This window comes from Micropterus dolomieu, linkage group LG17 (genome assembly GCF_021292245.1).
Source record: "Micropterus dolomieu isolate WLL.071019.BEF.003 ecotype Adirondacks linkage group LG17, ASM2129224v1, whole genome shotgun sequence".
Lineage (NCBI taxonomy): Eukaryota > Metazoa > Chordata > Actinopteri > Centrarchiformes > Centrarchidae > Micropterus > Micropterus dolomieu.
Window position 1 is genome coordinate 24,315,011 of NC_060166.1, and position 15,723 is coordinate 24,330,733.

Consider the following 15,723-nt stretch of genomic DNA (forward strand, 5'->3'; position numbering starts at 1 on the left):
AGTGGAATTATGACCAAAAAGTTCTATTTTGGTCTCATCTGACCACATGACTTTCTCCCATGCCTCCTCTGGATCATCCAAATGGTCATTGGCAAACTGAAGACGGGCCTTGACATGTGCTGGTTTAAGCAGGGGAACCTTCCGTGCCATGCGGGATTTCAAACCATGACGTCTTAGTGTATTACCAACAGTAACCTTGGAAACGGTGGTCCCAGCTCTTTTCAGGTCATTGACCAGCTCCTCCCGTGTAGTTCTGGGCTGATTTCTCACCTTTCTTAGGATCATTGAGACCCCACGAGGTGAGATCTTGCATGGAGCCCCAGTCCGAGGGAGATTGACAGTCATGTTTAGCTTCTTCCGTTTTCTAATGATTGCTCCAACAGTGGACCTTTTTTCACCAAGCTGCTTGGCAATTTCCCCGTAGCCCTTTCCAGCCTTGTGGAGGTGTACAATTTTGTCTCTAGTGTCTTTGGACAGCTCTTTGGTCTTGGCCATGTTAGTAGTTGGATTCTTACTGATTGTATGGGGTGGACAGGTGTCTTTATGCAGCTAACGACCTCAAACAGGTGCATCTAATTTAGGATAATAAATGGAGTGGAGGTGGACATTTTGAAGGCAGACTAACAGGTCTTTGAGAGTCAGAATTCTAGCTGATAGACAGGTGCAGCTGTATCATACAAATAAATAGTTAAAAAATCATACATTGTGATTTCTGGATTATTTTTTTAGATTATGTCTCTCACAGTGGACATGCACCTATGATGACAATTTCAGACCCCTCCATGATTTCTGAGTGGGAGAACTTGCAAAATAGCGGGGTGTTCAAATACTTATTTTCCTCACTGTACATACATGGGTCAAGTTCACAGTTGTCTTTGATCACAAATACCATTCATGGCAAACCCACGTGATTTCAAGAGAATTGTTACACTCTTAAACACTGCTTCACTGCAGACTATAAACTTGGCTTTAAAGGTATAGTTTGACATTTTGGGAAAATACGCTTATTGATACCCCTCTCTCATGTTTGACTGGAAACAGGGAGAAACAGCTAGCCAGGCTCTCTCTGAAGGTAACAAAATCTCCCTGCCAGCACCTCTAAATCTCACTAATTGACACATTGTCTTGTTTGTTCCATACAAGTGTAAAAACGATATGGTTATGTGCCGAACTATTTCTTGGCCGCCTGCAGTAAGTGGTAGGCAGAGTTTGTTACCTCTGGAAAGAGCCAAGCTAGCTGCTCCCGCTGTTTCCAGTCTTTATGCTAAGATATGCTGAGCTGCAGCTTCATATTTGCTGGTATCACTGTCATTTAACTCTCAAGAATGCAAATGAGTGCATTTCCTAAAAATGGCTAACTATTCCTTTAAAATTTTGTTGATGCCACTGTTCCTGCTAAAGCCTCATAACAAAACAAATCTTTTATATAAATAAACCTGAAAGAAAATCCTGTAGTATGCTAATACTTTTAGCCCATAAATAAGGCCATTATAAGGCCACAAATAAGGCTGGAATCAATAAAAACTGGATAAAGGCTATAAGTCTTTATTAAACCACCACTTTTATGCCTTTAGCAGAGGATGACCATGAAAACAGATAAGAGTAGACATGTCCGGACGAGTCCTAATAGCAGGGTAAGGTGGTACCATTTCACAGGAAATGGTGTGTATTTCTTTGTGCACACTAGATAAAAACTTTGGAAACCAGCCCAGTGTGGAGTTTCCCAGAGTCTGTAAGCCATGTGTTCAATTCAAGTCAACAGTGACGGACAGAGCCACAAAATTTAACACCTGCTTGAACCAACGCCCAACAACAGCACATGTGGTAACCAGGTGCACAGCATGGATGACTGACAATGGTCAATACTGCAATTACACATTTGCCACCATTGTTTGTTTACTGCTCAGTAAAAACATGTTTGGGGGTGTAAGAGTAAACAAAGCTGAAACAATTAGTCCACTAAGTGCCAAAAAATTAATTGGTGTACTTATTAAGTAATTCATAAAGAAAAGTGCAGCTTGGGTATTGGTTTCAACTTCTTAAATGTGAGGATTTGCTCCTTTTTTCAAAAAAAGTTGTGTATCTTTTGGTTTTTAGACAAAACAAACATTTTGAAGTGACGAATAAATCCATCTAGCAAACGTTCCTTGAATAGCTACTTTGTCAGAAATACAACAGAAAAGCAACCCGTGTCTGTTTGGGAAGACAATTTAAATCATGGCGACTCAACCACTGTAAAAACCACTATAGAGATGAAATAGAAGAATAATAAAATATAAATACATTTAATGGCTATTGCCGAATAAATTGCAGACCATTAATACTATCTAATATCTACTAATCTACTAATATCAAAAACTAGGTTTTATTAAAGGATTATAAACTTGCTAAAAATATGCACAAAAACGGTGACAAATGTTTGACATTTCAAAATGAAGGTTAGATGAATGTTAATTTCCCAATCTGTCTCAATCTGTGAAAACTTCTGTAGCATTACAAGTTTCCCAATAAGCATGTGGCCTTACAAAAGACTCAGCAGAGACCACACAAAAAAAAGGAGAAATAGAGATTTTTTTTAGCCTGGATTACTGTAAGAGGTGACGGACAAGTTTATGAAAATAAAAAGGCATTGTGTTGCTGGTGTAAGGTTAAGACGCTGACTAGAGACACCTGAAGGTGTCTGATAACCGTAAACAAAGGACACTTTTCATGTGAACGTTTCTAATTTCTCAGGCACACAAGTTATTCATGTTTGTCTTGTGTCATTGCTGACATTTAAAGGTCTGACCTGAAAAGCATTACTCATTGCCAAGATTCAATGTTTTTTAAATGAGCGAGCAGGTTAGGAATGTGCGTAGGCAAGCAGCTAAAGAGAGGTCACATTCAAAAGTATCTTCCCTTTTTGTGTCACTCTAAAATACTTTGTTTCTTTTGAAGTCAAACAAATCATTACAAGAGAGGTGGTCAGTTTCAGAGGAAGTAACGACACGACAAAAATAAAACTGCCATTTTATTTCGTCTTTTCTGAAATATTGACACTACAGTGCTACAGCGAGGGGGTGGAGTTGGACTCGTGACAAGCTGTGTGGAAATTTGAATGCTTGGCACGAGAGTGAAACTGCAGGACAAAAAGGAACTGACACAGACAGCAGAGGACTGGTTTCTATTGCATTTAAGTTGATTAAATATTAAACAAGTCAGCTGACGGCCACATCAGCAGAGAGTAACAACAGACAATAACAATATGAAGAACAGATCTGAAACTACTCTACTTGAGACTTTTTGTGTTTTAAAACTAAAATCCTTTCACACTGCAGATAACTTCTCGTAGGAAGTCAGGATGTTTCCCCTAAGCCATGTGGAAACAAATGCAACAGACTTTACACAAACATTATGTGACAGGTATTACAGCCAATGATTTACTACAACAGCAATTTATGGACGGATTTCTTCTGTTCACAAGTTCTCTTTTTAAGCTCAACGCTTAACTCCCCATTCTCTGACCTTAAGCCTGAAGATTAATGCTAGCAGCATTACAGGAAAATATGTGGGAATGTTGACCTGCTCCTGGTTGCTAAAGCCTTGACCAGCAAGGCATTCACACAGAGATATTGGGTTAGTGAGAGGGCAGCAGTGCAGAGTTATGAAACCAAATGAGTCTACAAACAAAGGAGGCGTCTTGTTTCATCTTGGGACAACATAATCTTGTTTGGCTCTAGATACAGAAGGGTTACGAGAAAAGTTCAACACTGTGCTTATTTGCTTTCTCGCAGAGAGTTAGATGAAAAGATGGATACCACTCTCGTGCTGAAGCTAGCAGCCAGTTAGCTTACATTAGCACAAAGACTGGACTCGGGAGAAACAGCTAGCTTGACTCTGTCCAAAAGGTAAAAAGCATATTTCCCCAATATGTCTAACTATGCTTCTAAAATGAACAGGGAGGGTGTGTAAGAGTGCTACATGATCCTGACTATCCCGTCCTCATAGCTCCTCTTCGGTCTTCACCTGAACTATGTTGGAGGAGCTGTCCTGTGCCTCTGACTGCGGAGTCTGACTCTCATTGACGAGCATGTTGAACTGCAAGTCGCTGTAATGGGAAAAGTCCTGAGTGTATGAGCCAAAGTTCTGGGTATAGTTCATATCCATGTTTTCAGTGTTGGCAAACGTGGAGTTGGCGTCAGCCCCCTGCTCAAAGCTTGAGAGCATGGACGAGGTGAGGTGAGGGTCAAGCATTTCCAAAAATGCAGGCATTTCTAGCAACTGATTAAGGAGGGCCGGATCAATGCCAGTGCTTGAGTCCGGGGGCTCGTTGTAACACATTTGCCCTAAAGGAGAATCCACAGGCAGGGCGGTACAAAGCCTCTCGTCTGGAGACATCATGGTTGGCGGCTGGGGGAAGTGGAAAGGCTGTTCTGCCGCAGGTGCACTTTCTGCTGCAGGATAGGAAACAGATTGTGTTACAAAGAAAATAAATACCTGTTAGAAACATGATGAAAGTCAGTCATCATGTCAGTTATAAGGTAGAGAACCTTATACTTGGATCAGGACACATGATTCTGATTATGCTATTTGAAACTCAATATTATTTAAATCTTTGCCCAAAAAACACCCAGCTAAAACAAATGCAGTCTAATCAACCCTACAATGAATCCTGTCTTCATGAATAAATAATTTATATATAAATAATGTAAACTGTTTTGAAGAGGTCATTTGAGGTCACACTTGTGGTGCTATATTGAGTGACAATTTTGCCCACCCCATTTTTATCAATGATGGTAGGCAAAATAAACAAACACATCTTGGTACAACAGTGTTCAAGGTCCTGGTATTTTACAGGCTTGCTGTCACGACTTATTGGCAGACACTAAATGGACAAAGCTTGCTTCGACGTTTGATTAATTAAACGATCAATGATCTTCTGCTCTAACGAATGGATGGGTTTCTGGCATGTATGAAATTTTGGTTGGTCTAGTTTGACCAGTTCCACAGATCTGACAACAGCCAGGTTGGATATCAGACTGTTATAAACTGTTAGTGAGCTTGTTTTATATATTACTGGAGTAGTATTTTACTTGTTAAAACTGCCTTTAATGAAGCTGTTCTGTGATATACAACTGAACTGCACTGCAGAAGACACCTCCAGCTCACATTTCTGCATTTTCCAGCCATCTGCGGCTCTGTTTTTTTCCTTCTTCTTGTTTTCCATTCATAGTACAATTGCACAAAGAAATGTTGCCTTTCTCTCTTTTGTAGAGGTTGAGTGCACAGTCAAACTATAATAATATTAAAATTGTCAAAATACAAAATCGACGTGGGGTGTGAGCATAAAAGTTGCAAGTTGTGGTTTGACTAAACGCAACGTACAAGATTCATGAAAACGCACTGTGTCTGCCCAGCTTTAGTAGCACAGAGCCATCATTATTAACATCTGTGCTTTTCCTGCAATGACGAGTCAAAATGTGAAAAGTGCAAATTCAGACAAGCAGTCTGACAGACACAAAAGCCATTTGTGAATCTGAATCGGTTTACCTCATAACTGCCTCTTGATACCAGAAACATGAATAAAGGAAACATCAGATCAAAAGAAAAAAGAAAAACACGTTCAGGCCTCACCTGTCACACAAGGTTTCTCTCTGAGGCTGATGTCGGACTTTATTTTTCTCTTCCGATTCACCTCATATGGATCTGAAATGAGGACAGTAAAACTTCACAATTAACCTCCTGTTATTGTTTCTGGCTTGAAAGTACATTTCATCCATTTTAGACCACCCGGCGCTGTACAGCCCAGACTGACCTGGGTTATGTGGCAGGTACGTGAAGCTAACAGGCTCGCTCTCCATCTGGTCTGAGAGGCGACGCAGAGCAACGCTGACTTCAACCTCCTCTGTGATGTCCTGGTCCTGGTAGGGTGGAGTCTTAAACACGATGGCGATCTGCCGGTGAACGTCTGTCTGGGCAAACTCCCCACTGGCCTTCCACGACCCTCGCCTGAAGATGATCTCTATGTCATCTGTGGATGAGCCATGTTAATCAGATGTTATCCAGTGTGCCTGCTATTTAAAACATGCTCCATCCTAACCACCACAAGTGTTTTAAGCATCTTCCTTAGCTTCAAGTCAAGTTCACAACACTTCACATCATCAATTCTAATGTTATTTCGTTGGACAAAATGAGAAACACCTTCCACTACAAAAAACTATTTGGAGACACTGCTAAAAATCATATGATGTAAGAAGGAAAAATGTCTCAAAAGAAGATAATACAGGAAAACACAAGGATGAATATATCTGCTAATATCTGCTATGGCAGTGAAAACACCCTTTGATATTAATCAACACAGTCAACAAAAGCTAAACATAAGCAATGAGCTAAACCTAAAACAAAATGCCCAAACACAAGTCACAGAAGTATGCCTTATTTCGTATGAACAGTACCCTGTTATGTTATCCAGGGAAGGTTAAGGGCATCAAGGGCAACTAGACTTGGTTGAAGATGCCCTTGATTTTAACCTCTCCTGGATAACTATGACTGGGAACCTTCACAGAAATCTTGTTTCGCTAATTGTTGTGGAGCTTAGAGAGGCAGAGTCACATCATCATATATAGGCGCTTTTTGACCAAGAGTACATCGGACTTTTAAGTCCCCAGATCTCTTTTCAAGGAACTAAAAGGTTCCTTCAGCCCACTGTGGTGTGTGTTTCCACTGTGGTCTAAAGATCTGCGAAGATTAGGCAAATTAACCAGCTGACGTAGGCTGTAGGCCTGGCTGTACACAGCGATGCACAGGCATCATTATTTGTAACCACGATCCCTGAGCAACATTTATAAATGATCAGATCTGACTGACTGAATATAATAACATCATAATAATAATAATAATAATAATAATAATAATAATAACTATAGGCTTAGCTTGACCATTAAAGCAGCTTTTTTGTGTGGGAGCTATAATGAAGAGACACGCAAATAACAAACTGGATAAAACCATAAAGTTCTTAAAATAAGTCCAGCACAGAGAAAGCAGCACAAAAATAAAAGCGCGACAGTTTGGAAAGTTATTAAAACATTTCCAGTGACAAGAGCTGCAGATCAGCTGCAGGACTCGTCTGTGTCGCCTGAGCGTCGGAGGAAAGTGAGCTTTATTACCTGCTGTAATCAGCTGCTCAGCTGGTTTTGAAGAGGAGGAGACCGACTTGAGCTCTGTGTAGAAACTTCCTGACTGATGAAAACTTAAAAACAACAACTCTGGACTCAGTAGTAACTCCATCAGCTGTTCGCTGTAAACCCACCCAGGCTGGCTGCTATTTACATTTAATGCCGACGATGATCTCAGGCGAACAGCGGCGAGATGTGTGCTATTGTGATTTATTGGTTTGCAAACAATGGTGGAAAAGAGAGGAGCAGTGGCAGACAAATACCCGACATTCTTCAGTTAAAGCCAGTAGCCTCTACTCGCCCATTCATAAATTCAATGCAAGGCAAGCCCCGCCCCCCCCAAAGTACGGATACTTAGTACTATCCCACGAGCAGGGTCTTTTTAGAGGGTAAAATGAAGACCCCTGAACTACATTTAGACCCCAGTCCCTCTGGTGGGAACGCAGTGAGTTCCTCCAAAGGTTCCTAGTTCCGGGGTACAGTTCCTCTGGTTGAAACGCAGCTTATTACTCTGAATGTCTGCTGTTTGGTCTGGTGTGTGTCTGACCCAGCAGAGGATGTTTTGTACACCTCACTCCTGTAATGAAAAGTTGAGCTTTTCCCATGTACCTTGCTGTTTGAGCCTAATCTTGTCCACCAGCTCTATATTTTGTACATCTGCAACAGGAGGGACACAAAACTCTTGACTGAAGGTGTTCCTCTTACCTTTCTGTACTTTGTCACACAACATGTAGATCTCTGTCTTGCCAGCGCAGGAGCCTCTGTACTGGTTCAAACAGCTGATCTTCAGCTGTGACGTAGTTGTGGCCTCTGTGGAAAAAAACAAAACAAAAACAGGACATTGCGTGAGAATCAGGAAATGCATTTAGATATTTTTGGTGCAGTTCATGGTCAAGAGTTACAAGTATCTGTGTAGAGAGGTCTTACTCTTGTCATAGATGGGGCTGGACACAACTGGATTGAGAGAGTCTTTTCTGCCATCCTCCCACTCAAGATCACACTGAAAACACAGACGCACAGCATTCATGTCCATGTCTTCAATGCCCTTTGAGTGACCAGCTGAGGGATGAAAAAACACAAAAATCAATCATGAAGTCTGTTTAGAGGAGTCACAATTAATTAGTTAGGAAAGAAGAAAATCTATCATCATTTATGTTTAAATATATGGATGTATAGGAAGATGACAATATTAACTAGGTTCTGAGTGGTATGTGTTAGAAGCCATCTTACTTTGAAAGGGGTCGATATTTTGATTTCTCCTCTTCTGAAGTGAAACGTCCAGCTCTTTCCTCCTCACACACTGGATACCAAGGTTAGCAAAGCTGCAAGTCAAAGAAGGGAAGAAGAATTAAAAAAACAACAACACATTTTGTATGTTCAGTGGTGGAATGACGAAAAGGATAATGGGTGAAATGCAAAAACAAGAAAGAGAGTAAGATATTAAGATTTTTAGGTAAAGAAAATGTGTATTTAATAAGAAGTTATGTGACGTGTTAGGGGAAAAGATAAATGAGATGGGGGCACACCTGTGACGCCGGTTGCTGTGAGGATTGAACGAGACAACGCAGATCCCTGAACCGTTCGGGCAGTCTTTACCCACCAGGCAGTGGGGGTGAGGCCGGTGTGGGAGGTCTTTGGTCACCAAAGACGCAGTAACTGTGACCTTCTTTAAGTGGTCAATGGGACCCTGAATCTGAAAGACAGAAAAGGTCAGGAAGATAAAATAGAGAAGTAGGAAGAAGACAGAAAATCCTTAAAAGTGAGAAAATGTTTATGAACTAAATATTAAAATATGCAGCAGATGCCGCCTAAGGAGAAGGGCCAAGCTGTTGCAATTCAGAGTAGCTGCTAATCCATGCCTTTTGTGTGTTATTTATGTCATGGAGCGTCTGTATTTGAGCATGTTAAATGTTCTCTCTTTTCTGCATTTGACAGCTAGCGTCCTTTTTCTGTGTGTTATCATTGACCCATTTGGGAAACCTCTTTCCAATGTATGATCAAAAAAAAATCTGATCACCAGTGCTTGGGCTACAAGTGTCGTCTGTATTGTGTGATGGTGTTTGTATAAGTTGAAGATGAATGTGTAGGAGGGTTTGTTAGTATGCAGGCAGGGGATAAACCGCCTGTCTTTGACCACACTTGAGCTGGGATTTGTGGGGACTTTCTAATTGACTCTAACAACCCACATCCTTCCAGCTCCACCCGTCTTCACATGGGGTTCAAGTGTGCACACATCATACAAAATCAACTGCGGTTAAAACCTCTCCAACTGTCTCAAAAAGCTAGTAAACCCCCTTAAGGTCCAAAGCAAAAAAACTAATTTAGCTGCAATGTGTCTACCTCTATCGCAGGCTGAGTCTTGTTGGTTTCAGTGCTGGACGCCCCCAGAATGCTGCCGGCCGAGCGTCCCTCACACTCGTAGCGAAACCTCATGCCTCTCTCCTTTGGCTCCTCCACCACCACCAATTTCGGCTTCTCCAGAATCCGCTCCAGCATCTCAGCGTCGCCTCCCCGGTTCAGAGAAGAAACACTGCCACAGCTCCTTGAGACTAGCAAACTTGAGGAGCCTCGACCACGCCGTGAGGAACCGGCTCCCCGGGATGGATGAGCCATCTCTCTGGAAGTGCAAAACTGCTGCAGGGGCTGAGGAAAGGTGCAGGTTGGCTGTGGTGGAGGAGGAAAAAAAAAAAAACACAACCATATTAACTACATTATTTTACCTTTGTTTACCTTTACCAGGTAAGTTGAGGTTGCAACTTACCTTTTTTGCAATGGAGACCTGGCCAAGACAGCAGCATTAAAAAATGCAGACTAACAACACTAAATCAGACAACAGATAAAATAATACAAAACATTGAGCCCAAGAACAGGCACAATAAATAATGGAGTCAGCAGATTTATATTATTTGATCTCAGATAATAACTGCATGATCAACCCTGTATCAACCATTTGCAGAGATAAGATAGAAATTGCCCCAGCCGGCTATAAAATATTTACTTTGAAGCATCTAAAGAGAAACCTTTGTCTGATATAAAAAAGAAACTTCAGTGTCTGATTCTTAACGTTTCCAATATGATGCCTAAGAGAAAGACATTTATACCCAGATATTCGTAACAGGTAGCAACTTCTCTACTAATGTCTTCTCCTGACCTGTAACAATATACAGTGTCTATAGACATTTGTGAACATTTAAATTATCTGCTTCTTTATATTCCATCTATCTGGCGGCTACAGCAACTAGTTACTTTTCAGATTAAGAGTTTTACATAAAAACACATTTGGTAACCTTATAAAAAGCATTGTTCAAGATTTATCCAGTGGTTCCCAACCTTTTTGGCTTACAAAACAGCATCTAGTTGGGGAATCATGTCATGTTTCAGATGACAGGAGGTAAAGACATCTGACATTTCACTAAAAAAATGTATATAAAAGTAGTTAAAACTAGCTCCAGCTCAACCAGCTACAACAGTAAAGCGGTACTTTCTTACACATTGACGCATCAGTATTAACAATCTAATAATTTAACTTATAATCATTTATCAGTCACATGGGCCAGAATTCAAAAAACAGTATTTTTACTTTAGATACTTTAAGAACATTTCACTGATAGGTACTTTTAGCTAGGAATAATTCTGAATACATGATTTTACATAGAAAAGAGCATTTGTACATTCTTGTATTGATACTTCAGGCCCCTAAGGTATACAGGCTTCCCCGTAGCATTAGAAAACAACACTAACTTACACTCAAAAATAAACCGCCACAGGCATGTTTTTAAAGCATAAAACAGAGGTGACTTTCATCCATTATAGCAGATGACACTGTAGGTGAAGAATTCTGCATCATAGCTGCAGTGAAACCAAGCAGCAAAACTGAGTCACTGCATGCTTTTCGTCTCATTTGTCTTCATAAATGTGCTTTCTATCCCTGCATAGTTAACCATGTGCTACTTTGACTGCTCATCTTGCAGTTAAATGTCTTATTTTTGCATTTCACCACAGACTACAAAGCTCTTTCCGTTCCCACTGAGACTTGTTGTTGTGTCTCTCTCTCTCTGTTCATTTTCCTTTATCTGCCACGCTCGCCATTCTTCCCTCCCAGTTAGACCTCTAAATGGCTTCAATGTCTTGCAAAACAAAGAAAAGGTAGCACAAGCAAAAATGTAAATTTCACAAAACACACTTATGTTTTGGTCTATCTGGAGGAACAGTTTAACGACAGATGAATAATCAAACCTGCAGGGAACAAAGAAGTAAAGAAGTTGACCCCTTTGTCTCCTGTGTAGCGATTAATCAGGCTGAGAGCGCATTACGCCGTTGCTGCAGAGATCTGGGTGATGCCACTGCATGAGATCATGTTTCACAATATCCTGCCCAGCCACAGATGTCTGTTCATGTGTGCGTCTTCGAGCGTGTTAGCCCGGGCATACCTTAAAACACTAGAGCTAAAACAAAGCCTGACAGAACAGGAAATATAAAGTCAGCGCAACCTGATGTGGATCGACCAATTGAAAAGCGGCGCAGGGCGAAGAATGTGACCTTTCAACCCACGGTAGGTTTGGCTAGTAAACAGAAAGGATGGGCAAACTGAAAGCAGGAGTCAGATTACAGTTTTTCCAACCACTCCCCCCCGCTCTCTCTCAGCCTCCTGCAACAGAGGAGCATGCTGAGGAGGTGGCGTGTTAGCCTCTATCGCAGACTCAGAAATTCATTAATAAAGTGAATTTACACACAAAAACTTGAAGCAATCTCACATGCAGGTAATTTACAAAGAGCTTCAGCTGTTTGCCCTACAGTATTACACGGGCTGTGCAGGCTACAGCGTCACTACAGTCTTATCAGATTACAGCACTTCTGATCTCCCTACGGTCTGTAAATCACGTGCTTTATTGTAAGACAGACCTGCCAGGCTCCCTAACTACTGCCCTGTACAACAACAAAGACCTAACCATCTGCAGGCTAGAGGTATACTCCACTGCAGTTTCTCCCACCAACATTAAAAAAAAAAAAAAACACCTCTTCACTAAAGCTGCAGTCTCCTCTGTTTTTTACATCCTAACAGAGAAGAAGCCTATCTGAAGCTTCCTCTGTTGTTGAGTTTAATATTGACAAGCCTTCACCAGCTCAATGATGGCCATATGGACAAAATAACTGACCACATCACTGATATGTAAACATTTGTCTCTGCCTGCCTGGATCAATATTGTGAAATTAATGTATGTAGTCTAAGGCGGCAGTAAAAGACTTTGCCCATCATCGGTTACTTATTTTGATATTTTGATTAATCGTCGATAAAATTTATAATAAAATTTTCTTAAACAATTAAATATATATAACAATTGTTTTCTATGAATTTACTGACACTTGACTAATGGATTAATGGACTATCTGTTTTGGCATTAATTTAGTCTGACTGGGGTAAAGACAGGAAAGTCTGGTTGCTTTGTATTCAGGTTTGAAATTAAAGCTAAAAACATACAGCTTTTCTAACACCTGATATCCAATAATCATTTATAAAAGGATCCATTGTCATCTATCAATTTAACTCACACCTGAAAGACACACCTTCACTCTTGTATTGTGAATAGTCATCCTGGGAAATGTAGGAAACCGCCAACTGACCAGATAGATCAAAACAACTCAAACAACTTCACTGGAACAAATAAATCTCACTGCAATGTTTTTGACCCCACTCACCTGACATGGGGTGCCTCTCGCCAAGAGGACAGGTTCCGAGGACGGTGAGGAGCACCGTCGGAGGCTCCTCTGGTTCTGGCCGTTAGGCTGGCAGCGCAAGTTAGGAGGAGGGGAAGGAGGTCCAGGGAGGAGGGAGGAACCCGACCGCTCACCGTCCTCTCGGATGATTTCTTGAATGAGGTCTGTAAAAAATGATTGATGATAAACAAGATAGTGTTCTGTGTCAGTCTTTTGCTCCTGTCAGGCTGCAACGAACATGAACATCATAAAACATATATACATTTTTATGAAAAATAACCTTTATCATCCAGGTAAAGATGCACTATCTTACACAGAAAATGTCATGTATTCAATCAATGTGACTAAATATCAAGCTGCCATATAATAACGACACTCATCACGAGACATGTATGTATAGGTTATATTTCCGTATTTATTTTAAATGTGTTTTATGCTCAGTGTTACAGCAGTGTATAACAAGATCATGCCTTTTTGTTTGTGTATGCCGAACTTAAAAATGTTTTTTACTCCACTCCATTATTTTCTATATCAGCACACCTAAAGTTCCATTATCATGCTTATACAAGGGCCAATTATCAAAAAATACAAGTGTGTACATGTGTTATACCTGTGTTGTTTTAATATGGTTGGTTAGTTAGCTGACTCCATAGTTAAGACATCATTACCGGTTAACTCTCACTGGTAAAACAAATGGGAGTACTGTTGCTATGGTTAGCAGTTTATACCTGTGGTTGAGGTCGACTGTTTCTGACACTTTCCAACCAAATAGGAACTAGAGTTTACTGGTGTGTACAATACTAACAAGGCAGACAAAAATTATTCATTTATTAGGCAATCAACAGAAAATGAATGAGCAGGTAAACAAAGTATTTTTAAGACAAAATGTGGAGGGAAAAAAATCACTTGTGAATAATTGCTGGTTTCCTTATTCTTCTCTAAACTCAACATCTCTAGGTTTTAGGCAACACAATGAAAGTCAACAATTTAAATATACAAATGTGTGTTTTGGGGAATTGCAGCCTAATTGACATTTTTCACAATTTTTTAACAGATAAACAATTAAGTGATAAAATAGATAGATTAATGAATAATCAACATAAGTTGCAGCCTTAAATGCACAGAATATATTTAAATGCATACATGCAATGCTTCTTAAAGCATGTTGAGTTTTCTGAAAAGTTATTTTGTATTTCTGAAATGTTTTGTTTTGCACCTCAGGGCCACTTTACTAACCAGAGACTTCGTGAGAAACATCACAATAAGATGAGGAAGCAGAAAGACTAATGACAGACAACTTCTCCTTCTGCATGAGGCAGAGTCAGGCCACACTTTGCAATAACGCCTGACATCCCACACACACACATGCATGACTGGATGAGGCAAAAAAAGAAAAGAAGAGAAAACAGAGTCCGTATACTCACCAATGTCTGACACTCCTCGCTCTGCAGGACAAACAGAAAGCAAACTGTCAGTGAACATAGAATAAAAAAAAATTAAAAAACCACACCGGTTTGCGGATTGTGAATGTTAACCCTGCACAAAGCAGAGCCGTACGAGAGCCGGGTAGGAGTGCTCAGGTCCCGGGATGGGTGTTGGCTCCTCTGCTGTGACAAATCACATGCCTGGCGATGATGTCAGCCCTCTCACTCTGTTTCACCCACACAAACAGACCCACAGTGAAAGATTAACACTTAAAACTCACCAGAATTGCCGTTTAAGATGTCCGTGTCTTTCATGTTTAAGATGTCCGTGTGTGAGGAGGAGCACTTAAAGAGCGTAAACTCCGCCGTCGCGTCCTTGAACTCTTTCCAAACCGGATATTTTCCGTTTTCGGTCTTCTGTTCTAGATCAAAACTTGTCTCTCTCTCTTCAAAACAGCTCATCTCATGTCAGTATGACAGACACAACAGAAACGATGTCAGCCGTGAAAACGCGTTAAACCGACTCGGAGCCATGTGTCGAATAACGCACGAAGATGTCTTTGCGGCAGTTTTTGTGTTTCCGCAAGAGCTCGCTCTGATTGGCTGGCTCAGTGTGGAAATCCCCTTGACATCACGTCACCTCCCAGATGGGAACTCCCCCTCTATACTGCAGCCTTATTAAACTCATTGTTTCACGCATTTGAATATTTATCACCTTGACCCTAAACGACAATTGCGACCTCCCCAAAAAAGGAAAACGTTTTCTTTCCATTATGTAATCGTTTTGAGCTTTTTACTCCGCGCTCGTCATAACATATGCAAAACTTATTTAAATGAGCCTAAAGCCAAACGTCTTTTTTTGTCTGGCTTTGTTTTTCTTCTTGATCTTGATCTCAATGACATTACCTGATTAAATAAAGGTTGCGTATATATATATATACACATATACACATACATACATATATATATACACATATATACACACACATATATAAATAAATGAGTATCTGGTGTTCATCCCTCTAATGTTGTTCCACAGTCGCGGCAAGGATCGCTGAAGCGGTTCAGGAGCTTCGTGGTGGCCTGACGTCCTACTCAAGATACTTCATCTGGGGTTTATCCTGGTTTTAGCTTTCATTTGTCACCCATGTGTATCCGTGTTGCATCATCCTGCTGCAGCTCCCGTTTCTGACAAACGGAGGGGGAAGCGGGAATTCCTAATTTTAGCATGAATAATTACACTTGTCAAACTGCACCAATAACGTCACAGCACGTTAACTGCCCTTAAAAAGTGACGTATTCCACTCTCCTTTCTCTTTGCTCAAGTTATGAGGTGAAACGGGGACACCTGCTGGCTGCACAAGGACAGGCGTGTAAAGGAAAAGGAAAGCGAAAGTTGAGGCGTTTACAGGAAGCAGTGACCCAAGTTA

The 15,723-nt window shown here is 40.8% G+C and overlaps 1 protein-coding gene across 2 annotated transcripts; it reads right to left on the reverse strand.

The window, feature by feature from the left end:
• Positions 1 to 2,997: 2,997 nt before the first annotated feature.
• On the reverse strand, positions 2,998 to 15,155 carry relb (v-rel avian reticuloendotheliosis viral oncogene homolog B). Of its 2 annotated transcripts, none has more exons than XM_046073146.1 (11): positions 14,575 to 15,155; positions 14,294 to 14,314; positions 12,852 to 13,033; positions 9,495 to 9,818; positions 8,681 to 8,847; positions 8,385 to 8,476; positions 8,082 to 8,213; positions 7,860 to 7,964; positions 5,795 to 6,010; positions 5,614 to 5,685; positions 2,998 to 4,430 (listed from the first exon to the last, which is right to left on the reverse strand). In XM_046073146.1, exons 1-11 carry the CDS (start codon positions 14,753 to 14,755, stop codon positions 3,982 to 3,984), a joined length of 1,941 nt encoding a protein of 646 aa, XP_045929102.1. In that variant the 5' UTR covers positions 14,756 to 15,155; the 3' UTR covers positions 2,998 to 3,981. The 2 variants fall into 2 exon arrangements, with proteins under 2 accessions (XP_045929102.1, XP_045929101.1); XM_046073145.1 differs by having other exon boundaries at positions 2,998 to 4,433; positions 14,575 to 15,139.
• Between the last annotated feature and the right edge of the window lie 568 nt (positions 15,156 to 15,723).